The sequence below is a fragment of the Myxine glutinosa genome, chromosome 13 (genome assembly GCF_964187855.1).
Source record: "Myxine glutinosa chromosome 13, kmMyxGlut1.1, whole genome shotgun sequence".
NCBI classification, from domain to species: domain Eukaryota; kingdom Metazoa; phylum Chordata; class Myxini; order Myxiniformes; family Myxinidae; genus Myxine; species Myxine glutinosa.
In genome coordinates this window covers 73,936,713-73,950,519 of record NC_136273.1, presented here as the reverse complement: position 1 = coordinate 73,950,519, position 13,807 = coordinate 73,936,713, and the positions used below count along the sequence as shown (strand labels likewise).

The 13,807-nt window shown below is 44.1% G+C and overlaps 1 protein-coding gene across 2 annotated transcripts in view; it reads left to right on the top strand.

Moving 5' to 3' along the window:
- Positions 1-13,807, top strand: part of SNX17 (sorting nexin 17) — a 73,933-nt gene that overhangs the window by 10,106 nt on the left and 50,020 nt on the right. For both annotated transcript variants that reach the window (XM_078767647.1, XM_068100573.2), the window contains exons 6-11: positions 3,792-3,879; positions 4,780-4,867; positions 6,530-6,599; positions 6,967-7,059; positions 9,346-9,549; positions 10,124-10,249. In XM_078767647.1, coding sequence (XP_078623773.1) covers positions 3,792-3,879; positions 4,780-4,867; positions 6,530-6,599; positions 6,967-7,059; positions 9,346-9,549; positions 10,124-10,249 — 669 coding nt within the window. The remainder of the gene's footprint in view (positions 1-3,791; positions 3,880-4,779; positions 4,868-6,529; positions 6,600-6,966; positions 7,060-9,345; positions 9,550-10,123; positions 10,250-13,807) is intronic.

Genomic DNA, 13,807 nt, shown 5'->3' with positions numbered 1-13,807 from the left:
GTGCGTGTCCGAGGTGTGTGGACCATGTCTTCTGGGTGGGTCTCCTGGTGGAGCATGGCTGTTGACTGGACCTTGGTGTGGTCAAGTGTGGGTGAGCACTGGGGGGCTGCAGTTCTGTAGTCGGACTGGGGGATGATGGGGAGGTGCAGGGGACGTGGCTGTAGGGATGCCACGCACTGCGACCGTGCCCCCCAGGGCCGAGGTTGTGTGTGCGGTAGTGTGTGTTGTGGCAGCAAGTGCTCACCACATTGGCCAGCTGGGGCTGCTGCAGCTGTGTTCCTCGCAGGGGGGCCGAAGGATGGATGGTGGGTCGCACCCTTATGGACACTCATGGGCCATGTTGGCGTTTTGACTGCTCACCTTGTCCCGGTGACCCTTGCACGGTAGAGGTGCAGAGCTGTCGTGGCCATAGGTAGTTGTGTAGTGATGATCACCGTTGGATGCGGATCCACATACCTGCCAGTGTAGTGGGGACAAAAGAGAAATTTGGAAGGATTTGGTAGGCCCAATGTGAAATTTTGGGAATTGTATGGGTGGATTGCACTTTGAACCTGACCAACCTGCAACTACCTGCACTTGAGGTGAGTGTTTTGAGGAGTACTGTCCCAGGCTTCAGGACTTGCTTTGGAAATTGGGGACATGTAAATTGGAGTTGGGAGGCGGGTGAGAGTGATGACATGGCCGGTGAGGGGATGGAATGGGAGCCACAGTGTCTTGTGGGTGGCGTATGTTTTTGTATTGTGGTTAGGTGTTTTGATGTGGTCGTGAGAGTGGAACCTGGAGAGTGAGTGATGATTATTGGAGATAATGAGGGGCGATACTTGTGCTTTTGGAAATGTGCTTTTGGAAATGTGTGATGGTTTAAATGTGAACTGGGGGATTTCACATGTGGCAGGCCATGGCAAGCCTTGTAACACCTTTTACACCAAGAATTGTACTGGATTGTGCTGGTGTGTGTGGAGAATTGAATGGCAGCGGGGGAGGAAGTGTGTTTTGGGGTCTTGTGGGTGGGGAAGGTGTGTGTGTCCGCAGGTACAGAGCAAGCTCTGAGGAGCGATGCCTGCGGGCCCCCCTCTGCGGCAATTACCCCTGGCAGCCGGTGGTAACTGGAAATTGGAGCTCGTCGGTGGAGGGTCTGGTTGGGCGCCGCGGGGTGAGGAAGTCCCCCGGTGACCCGTGTTGCTGCGCGAAAGCAGGAGGCAAAGGAGCCTGGTGTGTGTGGAGACCCTCACCGGCGAGGTAACGGCGGAAAGGGGCTGTTGGGCTGTCACGGGGCCAAGAGGTAAAGGGGGGGGGGGCAATGAACTTGTAAGTCGGTTGACTTGTTTTTGGGACTGCGGGCACCACAGCCTGATGCGCCCCCACCATCTTTTTGTGCGGTACCTCCCCGCTGCCTAGTTGAGGAATGCACACACACGTGAATGACATCAATGCCATGGTCCTGCAGGGGGTGTATTGAAATAAGTGTTTTGTTGATTTTTGAAATGCCTTGATGACCTATGGAATGAGAATGAGTGGTTAAGGGGTCTGTGTTGCATGAATGTGGGCGAAATCCACCGAGCCGTGTCACTCACCTGTAACATCTGGACAGGGCCCGTGGAAATTTAGGGGGATGCATTGGGGATGGCCCCGCAGGTAAGGTTGTGTCTTGTGGCATCCACCGGGGGACGCGGTCTGTAGACCGGGGTATGTACAAAGGTTAGAGTTTTGAGTTTGGAAAGATGGTTAAGTTTTGTGGTTAAGTTAGTGTTGTGTGTTGTTTGTTTCCTCCCTCCACAGGAACAACGAAGAAAATGTACATACTTGCATGATGGTTAAGGGGTTCAGCATGTTAAGGAAGTGTAGGTAGGTAGTCCGACTCACTTCCCACAGCCCTTCCTGATTTATTTCATAGGTTAATTAAGTGTGTGACAGTAAGTGTTAAGGCTGGAATGGTAGCGCCTGCGGTGAACCTTGCAGGAGCTACGGTTCCAGGGGGGGGGCTGTGTTATGAATTTGGTAGAGCAACATCTAGAGCTAGGTAGATCTGAATAGGTAGGTATTCGGCTGTCGTGACAGGGACTCTACATGTAATAAGTTCTTGATGTGTAGGCGTTTGTCGGGGTAAGATGTATGATTGTGGATCTACCTGGAGGTCCGAGTGTTAAATAGTGAGGGATTAAAGGTAACGCCCCTGTGAGTCTCACCTAGTAGTCAAACCTTTGTCCATTATGGCACTGCAAACCACATAAACATTAGTTAGGTCCTTAGCGCAACATTAAATAATTCCTTTCCCTGACATTGACTTCGTAATAAATGGACACCACCAGGCCAAAAACACCGCCACCGTTTACACCTCCAAGGCCTACAAACCTCGCCTGGCACGTGTTACACAAGGACCGCGGGGGTCGGTGAGCGAGAGTGGAGCATGCCGCAGAGGGCGTGGCCGGGGCGAGCCGGCGAGTTGGGAGGCTGTGATTGGCTGAGGAGTGCGCCAATGTGACGTCATCGGCCACCAATATGTGCGACGGTCGGACGCCATTTCGAGCAGTCGGCAGTTGGCACACCGAGGACACCGAGCACACAGAGCAGTAGAGCAGTTGGGAGTTGAGAGTTCGGAGAAGAGTTGAGTTGGGAGTTGAGGCAGTTCGTGGAACAGTGGCAGTTCGCAGAGAGAGAGTTCGGTAGCACACAGAGCACACGGGAGTTCGCAACAGTTCGTGAGCAGTTCGAGGTTCGTTGGTCGCAGTTCGTTGGCAGTTGGCACTTGGCTGCCAGCACTCCCAAAAGAGAGTCGAGCCAAGTGGAGTTCGCTTGCTTTGTGCAGCTTACGTCGAACCTTTGGTGCACGGACCTTGTGGAGATCGGCCTCGTGTGGAGCCGCTGGCCTGCGTCGGACGCGTGGTGCTTGGAGGAGGCCTTGTGGAACTTGGAGCGAGGGACCTCGTGGTGTGCGATCGGGCCGAAAGGAGCGGTGTTGGGCGGCCGCCACAAAGGCGACGAAAGACAGACAAGATAAGCCGCATCCACGTACATTTTGAATGACGAGACGTGTTATTTTCGTATTCACCTCCCTCGTATCGTGTTTGATATCTGTTGTGTCTGGGATCCCAATTTAGGCTTATTCGATTTATTAGATTTACCGGCGGGCTTTTTCACTGGCTTTACTTTTCCATAATAAATCCTTGTATTATTTTATATATATATCTGAACGCAGTTCCTGGGTGTTTGATTTTAATAGATAAGGCGGCGGAGGGGGAGCTTCGCCGCGTCCGCCATTCCGCGCGTTTAACTTTGTGTTGAGCTTGAATCCGCCATTGAGTTTTCGCCTCGGGAGTTAAAGTCTCGCAAATCGGCCATCCGTAACTGTGGTGTTAATCACGGTTACGTGACAATACGTATGCCATATATATGCCAAGTCTGTGTACCTCACCCTGTTGCGTATCACGTGATGCACCTCACCCTGTTGCGTATCACGTGATGCCTGTGCGTGTTGAAGCGGTCACATGCATTTACGAGTTATCATGTTTTGTTTTGCACCAAAGAACAATAATAAATTTGGTTGTTTGTTGCAAGTATCGTTCTTCAAGATGTGCCCAGGGTTTCTGGACCACCCTGAATATATATATATATTTATTTATTTATATATATACATATATATATATATATATATATGGAGAGACAGATGGTCCCAAAGTAAAGAAATAATCAAATTCTGGCACAGTCAAGGTTGTGCATGAAGTGCTGCCCCTCTAGTAGTCGCACCTCAATTATATAGCGCTTCTTGTCGACATTCTCTCATTCCGCTGCAGGCTGCTCTTGTGAGATTCAAGTTGTCCGAAGAGCTTCTGTTCTACTTCGCATTATTCCTCACCCAGCAACATGACGGACACATCTCATGTATGTATGTTCTTTCTTTTCTTTCTTCTCTGTTTTGCTTTCTTTACTTTTCCCCATACTGGGCCATATTTTGGCATATTATTTATAAACTTGCATGCTGTGCTCGTAATCTCCGATTGTCATCCTTCCGTAATCTCCGTCGAAAAAGTAGCAAGGTTAAATGGCAAAAAAATTCAATTATTGCCACATTGGAAAAAAACAATTTAAATGAAACTTTGTATAGAACCACCTTTAGAGGCCATTTTCCCCGCAGAGCAGGGGTTGGCCTTTTTAGGGCACCGTGGTCCCCTTTTTGAAGCAATGTTTTGTGGCCGGGTGCCCTTCCTGCCGCCAACCCTGTTAGTCGCCTCTTGCAACGCACAAGGAATTACCAGTGAACTGGTACTCAATTTGCCGACCTCGGAGGGATGACAGGCTGAGTCAACCCCCCCTGGTGTTAATTCAGCGATCGACCGGGATTCGAACCCAGGATCCTGGGATCCCAAGCCGGCACCCTAACCGCTAAGCCAACCCCAGGCTTTCAATGAAACTTTGTATATATAATCAATATTGTAGAACGCATGAAATATGAAACGATTTTTTGGATTTGGGCTTCGGCTCACAGGGATCAAAACGGGGGGGAATTTTTCCTCAAAATTTGATATTGGATCATTCCTGGTGGAATCTTTTTGCGGTCGTTCAACGCTGCTTTGGGTGGGCAGCGTGGAGATTTGCGAAGGTGTGTCATCGACTTACCTCCAGTTGTGTTTTATTTAATGTTTCAACCATGTTATTTTGTGTCATATCGAGCCTTGTCAGATTACAGGACTTACTTGTTTTGAAAACTGTACACTATTGCATTGCCAACAGTTTTGACCTCCACCGTATACATTCCAAATGGAAACTACTCTTGTTTTGCAGTTATTCGGAAATTGCAAGAATTTGAGTTGCCTTATATTTCGATCACGAGTCTGAAGAATTCTGATTTTAATATTGTTTTGAGGAAAAGGTACGTTTACTCTATTGGTTTTTCTGACCATTTGCAACTTTGTTTCGATCCATAACTTTACGAATGCAGTAAAACAATCGATAACACTCTTTTTATTTATTTATTTTAAGCATTCTATGCATGTGAATTCTGACTTAAAATGGCAGACATATTTAACTGTAGCTTGCTCACCGTTGTTACGCTCCTAGGTCCTTTCCCATCCATTTTTACTCATGTTTGATGCAGCATAATCAGAGGTGCAGTAAACGTGGTACACATTCCTTCAGAGGAGATGTTGAGCTAATTTGTACATCCAATGCATTCTGAAACGACCAGTCAACTACAACCTAAGCTCACCTGCCTGAATATAGATGTTTATGCCTCCGCCCCCGAAGGTGGCCGGAGGCATTATGTTTTCTGGCTGTCCGTCCGTCCATCCGTCCGTACGGGCTAAACCTCGTTTTTCTCAGCAACATGTCCAATTGAGACTAAACTTTCAGGGTAGGAGTGACACCCAGGCAGAATGTTTTTTTTTATCATTATTGTGACGTCATAGGTCACGTGGTATGGCAGCCATCTTGGATTAAACACAAGCAATTAAATTTTTTTTATTGGAAACAGCTGAATCGAAAAATTTGAAACTTGGCACATTGTCAAGTACTCCCAATGGGGAACAAAAGCATGATAATGATGACATCATAGGTGAAGTGGTATACCAGCCAAAAATGTTTTAATCGAATTCCTTATCCTAAAAATCTGAAACTGCATGCACATGATCTATGGCCCATTTGTCTTGAAATATTAAATTTATGACATCATATGTCACATGGTTTGGCAGCCATATTGGATTTAACCTAAAACTTTTTTTAAAAACATCTTCTCCCAAACGACCAAATCGATTGACTTGAAACTTTGTGTGTCATTGATTCAGCATGGCGATTAAAAGATGATCCCGAAAACATCATTGGTCACGTGGGGTGGCAGCCATATTGGATTGAAGGAAAATATTAAATAATTATATCTCTGAAACCGCTTACCCTATCGATGCGAATTTTTACAAATATCATCTAGCACCACTGTTGCACATAGTTTGAAAATGATGATGTCGTAGGTCACTTGGTTTGGTAGCCATCTTGGATAGAAAAACGAACCTTATCCGATCAACACGAAACTTCACAAACGTTATCTCCTACCCATACATATGCAGAGTGTACATTTTTTAAGGTCATATGTCACATGGTGTAGCAGCCATATTAGCTTGAAGGCCGATATTTTAAAAAAAATCCCTTCTCTGAAACTGCTTCACCGATCGATGTGAAACCTGTCATGGCTGGTGAAAATGTGATACTTGAAAATAACTGAAGGGATTTAAATCAAACTTGTTTATTTTTAGGATGGTGAACGAGGGCATTTACCCATTCTGAGACTATGCGGAGGCATATTGGCAACACAGTCATATTGCTCTAGTTTTTAATGACTTGTAAAAATGTGATGTCTTAACACGGTGTTTGTTTTGATCCAAGACTTTTCGATCCGATCTCGCATTGCGAGCATTTCATTAACCATCCTTTTTGCCTTGTTCTCCATCCACATTATTGTGTATGAAGAAAGGATGCTCCAGTGAAGAGTTGCTCACCAAATTTTTGCAATCGTCTCTCCCTGCCTCCTCCCCTTACCCCATAGTTATTGGGACACGGCTTATGATGAAGATGTTATGGAAGACCGAGTTGGGTTGGACTTGCTCTACATTCAGGTTGATTACCTTACATTTGGAATCTATGATTATGGCATTTTGTGTTGTTCCCTGATACTCTTTTTGTTCATTTAATTTGTGTATAAGCCAATGAATAAACCTTAATCGGTGAAACGTAGAATGTCCTGCTTAGGCCCAGATCAAGGCCACACTGTGGTTGAAACGTTGGGGGCTCTGACCCGGTCTTCTCGGCTATAATTTTGTATTGTGTTGTGTTGTGGTATGGTGTGTTGTGTGTGTTGTGTCGTCAAAATGGTGTAAGGCTTCGACGTAGCCTTTAAATTGTTGGGGAGATCCTAAGTTAGTGACCTGTCACATTGATGTGATGCACCTGTATTTGTGATACCCCCATGTATGGTGCTTTCAGGCAGCGACTGACATTGATCATGGTTGGATTTTGGCTTCCAAGGAACAGCACAAGCAGCTTCAGTCCCTGCAAGAAAAGGGCTCCAAAAAGGAGGTTTGAAAAAATTGAAGGCTTTTGTTTGTTTGTTTTTAGGTCACTGCTGGTGTATTCTCAAAATTCTCTGTGAAGTACTTCACCTGCTCTTGAGTATGGTTATTCGTAAAGGAAAAGAAACAGCACTTGCTCATGGATTTTGACTTGGCCAATATAGCTTATGCTTTTGTTTTTGTTCACTTATGGGCAGTTGGCGATGTTTTCAAGAACATTCTCTCCACCGCCTCCCTTTGCTGTCTGCTTTTTAATGTTACTTGGCGTGCCTACCGTCGCTTCACCGACAGGTTTATTTAAAAGACAATGTTGTACTCCACCATTTGTTTTGTTTTTTTTGTTTGTTTTTTTTGGATACAAGATCGAGGCTCATGTAAGAGCTAACAATAACCATCGTATTGCATGGCTTATGGCTTTCTGTGAGTCTCAACGAGGATGTAAAATGAAGTGAAGTACACGATTATAAGGATATTTTATAACGCGTGGTTGCTGTCGTCGTGGTTGTTGTTTGTGTGCTCCTTTGTACTATTACATTTAATTTTATCATTTCAAGAAGTGATATGATATATAATTTTGTGTGCTCAAACCGTGTCCGTCACGCTTTATTTTAAAGGGTCCCTGCTATCGCACTGTGGTAGCCGCAACAGTAAAGATCCAAGTCCTGCTTGTTCCTCTTCCCTTTCAGAAAAACAGGCTTTTAAAACGGACATCTTTAGAATTAAATGGACCCAAATTTTTTTTCCCAAATAGACAATTTGCTTTCCAATGGTGCAACCATGGGATCTTTCATATTGATTTTTATATGACAGCAGGAACCCATTGTTCCAAAAGGTGATGGACACAAACACACACACACTGAAACACCAAGAAACACACGTGAAACCAAAATAGCAATGAATACAAAAAAAGACAATAAAATATAAAGTGAACTATCACCAGATTATACACCGATAATTGGGAGAATGACAAAAAAAAGTTTGGAGATATAAAAAATAAATTGGACGAAATGAGTAAATGGCATCAATGTTCATTGGGATGGCGAACGAGGTCAGCTCAACTGGGATGGAGAACTAATCATAAATGTCCAAGACCAGGGACACTTTAATGGCTTTAAGAAAATGGCAGAACTGAGTCAATCGGACAAGTGTGGATTCTGCAAGGCAGCAAGAGAAAGTACGAGACATCTCCCATTGGGATGCAAAAAACTGTTGCAGAACAGCTGTACACACAAAGGTATGCAGAGTAATCCACTGGCACGTCTGCAAAAACTTCAATATCCCAGTCCCAGAAAACTCATGAAAACATGACCCAAAATCAATCGATGAAAACAAGGAAGTAACGCGATATACATCCTGATGATCCCATCGAGTGTGAACATATAAAACAAAACATTGCGACCGGATGTAGTACTAGAGTACAGAAAAACAAAACACAAAAAGAAGGCATTACTAATTAAGGTGTCAGTACCCAGCGATTTTGGTGTAAACAATGTAGAAATAAAGGAAATGACCAAATACCAAGACCTCAAGAATGAAGTGAAAATATATTGGAAGCACAAAAACACCAGTGATACTTGGAGCATCCAGAATGGTAAAGAAGAAGATCATGGAGATCTGAAAAACCATCCCTGGGATTATTACTACAAACAAACTGCAGTTGGAAGCTGTCTGGTGCTCGGTGACGACACACAGACGTGCGCACACAGAGACGGACACGGACGCTTCTCCTTTCAGTTATAGATTATGTACCATTTTGACAAAAACATATAATAAGCATATGAGTAGAAGTATTATTTATTTATCTGAATAATGAACATAATTATATTCCATGACCCAATGTCACAAATGTATCATTCATCATCATGATCCGTTTAATTATGCCCAATTCTTCATCTTGTGATCCTTTATACTGTGGTATCAACCTTTCCATCTCTTTTTCTCCTTTTGTTGAAATACTCCCCCACCTCTTCCCTCCTATTAGTTCTGCGTTTCCCTCTGAACTCAAAAGGTTATCTTTCCATCCACATCTTGGATCTGACTGTATCTGTCAGGCACTTGTTTTTACCACTGTTCCTTGGAAAAGAAACATACTATTTGTGAAGTTTTCTGTGTTTTTTTTTTTGTTTTTTTTTCTCATGAGCAATGTGAAAGCATCATGTTGAAAACGATGCACCAACTGTGTTGTCACCTCCATATTACTACGGATCATATGTTTTGAAATGCAAACGCCACTTGCATGTGAAATGTGACAATATTGTAACTAACTTTGGTTTGGTGCAATATTTCTGTGCAGTACATCCGCCGGGCACAGACACTCAAGTACTACGGTTACATCCAGTTTGACCCTTGCATTACGGACTTCCCAGAAAAAGGCTGCAAGGTGATAGTGAGCGCGGGAAACAAGGAACTCAACTTCCGTGTGCAGCTACCCAACGATCAAGTTAAAGAAGGCAGCTTCAAAGTGACTCGAATGCGATGTTGGAGGGTCACGTCTTGTGTGAGTTTCATGTTTAAAGGGATTTTCTATATGTGGTAGGGTAGGGGAGCTTCACGCTGTTGGATTTCCTGTCGGTTTCAGGAGTGATTGGATGGGCTAGGGATGTAAAAAAAATATATATATATAACCACATTTAGAGGCCATTTTTCCCCGCAAAGCGGGGGTTGGCCTTTTTCGGGGACCGTGGTTGTTGTTGTTTTTTGGTCCCCTTTTTGAAGCAATGTTTTACGGCCGGATGCCCTTCCTGCCGCCAACCCTTTTTGTCGCCTTTTACGACAAGCAGGGAATTACCAGTGAACTGGTACTCAATTAGCCGACCTCGGAAGGATGACAGGCTGAGTCAACCCCCCTGGCGTTAATTCAGCGATCGACCGGGATTCGAACCCAGGATCCTGGGATCCTAAGCTGGCACCCTAGCCGCTAGCCCAACACCAGGCTAGGGATGTCGTACAAATCACAATTGTCGATATTTAAATTGTTTTACTGCTCTCCTGTCCCTTCCTCTTTTCCTCTAGTATGTGCAGTGTAGTAACACTGGCTTGTGTGTCTCTGTTTTTCACCAAACCTTGTACAGATGCACACGACCAATGGCGTGACACCTACCACTGTGACTTCCAAGATGGACATGCACCTGGAGCTTGCCTTCGAGTATCTGATGAGCAAAGACAAGCTACAGTGGATCAGCATTTCAAGCCAACAGGTACTCTTCGTACCTTTGCGTGCTTATTGATTGCATTATCGTTTCGTCGGGATTTTAAAAATTACTTCTGTTAGGGAAAATCGAGCAGAATTGTCCGTCTGTCCATCTACAACCATCAGTTTATGATTGAGGACCAATTTAATTTCAATTAAATTTTCTAGTTTAAACACAAACCCGTAGTTTAGCAGTACTTTGACTTCATATTTGTCCTGATCGTGCATGCAGAGAGGAGTGAGACTTTTTTTTTTACCGTCTGGCGGTAAAACAGCTAAAAAGTGGCAGCTAAACAAAATTGAGAATCATTCCAAACAGGAAACTTACTGTTTTTAAGGACGTCATAAAGGACACAAACAGACACAAATAACGAATGTAACGTGTTAAATAAGGCGGTGTATAAGACACTGCACAAACAGGTAAATTTCTGGATTAAAAAAAAACATTTTTTACAACCTTTAAAGTCTATTTTATTTAAATTGAAATATATACTTGAACACTGTGGAACATAAATCAACTTTTTGAAACTTTCAAACCCCTCCCGTTTAGCAGTACTCGGACATATTAAATAAGGCGGTGTATAAGACACCATCAACGGCGCTAAACTTCACGATTTTTATTTTTTAAATATACGACCTTTAAAATTATTATTTTATTTCAATTTAATTATATACTTGAACACTGCGTGAGATAAGGTGTTCTATGAACTCTCTAGTTGGTATTTTTAATGGACGGTGCTTCGAAATTTTGGATGGGGAAAAAAATATTTGCCTGGGTTGTTCATTGTTTTTAAAAGTTAGGCATTTCATGTTTCTTTAAACATATGAAATGTTTTTTTTTATTTTCCTGTGCTCAAAGACAAAGCAACGTTGTTTTGAAGAAACTTCCGTCATGATCATATGTTGGGCGTTTATAACTGCGGGCATCTTGGTGCGCAGATTACTTATCAGCGATGTCGTATAAATAAAATTCACCTGATTTGGAAGCAGATGAATGCGTCCTGGTACAATTCCACCTGAACTTGCGATCACTTTTCAAATTAACGACGCCACAAGTGTCACTCATGATACTGTGACTGATTACACGGGAAGCTGAGCAGTCTAAACTTGAGTTTGAAGCAATCTGTTAGCCAATGAGATGTAGTCTAAACCTTATTGTGGAGTAAAAAAACAAAAACATTTTGGAGTTTTCTCATTTATCATTTTGTGATGCAAATATTCTGTTGTTTATGTTGAGATTTCTCCTCACATGCTTTCCTCTTTTGAGCCTGGTGTTGGCTTAGCGGTTAGGGTGCTGGCTTGGGATCCTAGGATCCTGGGTTTGAATCCTGGTGATTGCTGAATTAACGCCAAGGGGGTTGACTCAGCCTGTCATCCTTCCGAGGTCAGCAAATTGAGTACCAGCTAACTGGTAATTCCCTGTGTGTCGCAAGAGGCGACTAACAGCGTTGGCGGCAGGAAGGGCATCCGGCCATAAAACATTGCTTCAATAAAGGGGACCAACGTGCCCAAAAAAGGCCAACCCCTGCTCTGCGGGGGAAAATGGCCTCTAAAAAGGTGAAAAAAAAAATGCTTTCCTCTTTGTTCATCTGTATCTTTTATTTCTTTCTTTATTTATTTATTTATTTATTACTTATTTGATTCCTTATACCCTTGATCCTGCCCTCTCTACAACCAATTCCTCCTTTCTCTCCCAAAAATGATGTCATTTTCAGCGGTTGTCAAAAGTAATTGGATCATCATCCATTATATCAACTAATTCCATGATTTTGTTACATTTTAATCCTTTTTCCCCTCATTTTTTGTATCCTCCTTTATAGAAGTTGATGTGTGTGGAAAAGCTGAATGACAGAAGGTGGTGGCTTAACAAAATGGCAAAAGAGCAGGTGGTGGTATGCAAACGGTAGTGAGGGAGGGGGGTGTTTGGGAGATAGGTGGGGGTAGTGATGGGATAAAAATACTCAGCAGTGGATTTTGCAGAGAAATCTTCAGGTTGTAGTGCACAGTGACCATCGAAGAACTGGATGGAAGAGCATGGCGCAGCGAGTCGGTTTCAGAAGAGAGGAATGAAGGAGGTAAGCATCAAGCTTAGCATCAAGCTTGGTAAGCACTTGGGGAAGGTAACTCGGTGTGGGTTTCCTAAAGAATGCGTGCATCCTGGGGTGGCTGGGACAAAGCAAATGGAAGAGAAGGCAGGTGGAGAGAGTCTCTGCCTGAAGAGACATCTTAAGAACCGCAAGGAACAAGTCTCCTGTGGTGAATATCTCCTCGGGGCATTACCATGTACCACTACCTACATGGGAGTTGTGTGCATTGATCACATGGATTTTCATAACTTCATATCAACCACAGCCCAGTGTAATCATTTCCACCTTCATGCCTTCCTCAAACCGAACAACAAAATGGGTCAATACGATGCTTGTGAATAATTTCTGCTTTCTGTATTTATTTATTTTTTATTTTTTTATTTTTTTTGTATACAAGATCGAGGCTCGTGAAAGAGCTAACATTAATCACACAGAAAGACAAACCGACACATAGAACATATAACATGGGGAGCAGTAGACAAGATGGGGCGAGAGGGGGAGGAACACAAACACAACATCTGAGAGCAGGGACATCGAGAGATCTGTGGGATGGAGAGGGCTTTGGGGGGGCGAGGCATGGGAAGGGGGGGAGGGGTGGGAGAGGTATAAAACATATGGACACTGCCGGGACTACCAGGAAAGAAGTTGGAATTTCCAACAAGGTGGATCTGGGGTGAATTAGCGGGGGTAGAAAAGATCAAGGTTTTGAATTGGGGAACATAAGAGATGGTGGTGAACAGCTGTTTTAAAGACCTGGAGGGAAGAGTGGGATTGAAGGGAGTGGGGGAGTTTGTTCCAGAGGTGGGAGAAAAGGGGAATGAAAGAGTGAAGGTGAGCAGAGAGCCGAGATTTCGGCAGTTTAACCATAAGAGGGTTGCTGGCAGATCTTGTGCGACCTGTAGGAATATTTGGGGGACAGAGCCCAGAGAGAGCTGGGGGAGCAAGGCCGGAGAGGAGTCGGTAGAAGACAGAAAGACCACCAACCTGTCTGCGGTGAGTGAGTGAAAGGCCCTCGGAGATAGCTTCATCACGGGAGATTCCAATGATTCTGAAAGCTTTGGTTACAACAGCGTGAAGCCGAGCTAGGTGTGAGGCAGGAGCACCGGCCCATAGGGGAGAACAGTATTCCATTGAGCTGCGGATGAAAGCCTTGTATGTGGTGAGGAGCTCAGGTGTGCCTAGGAAGGACTTCGCACGACGGAGGATGCCCAGATGGCGACTGGTTTTGGAGGCCAGCTTGGAAATGTGGTTTTCCCAAGAAAGATTATGGCAGATTTCTCCACTTTACTCAACGCCAAAGGAAACTGTGAATGCAACGGTAGTGAAAGGGCAAAAAATACCCTACTGGCAACGATAGTAAGAAGGAAAGGGATATAAATGTAAGTGAAAATGTAAAGGAGCTGGAAAAAGATGAAAGACAAAAGGAGAAAGGCCAGCGAAGATTGATCCATTTCACAGGCCCTGTATGTATGTTATGA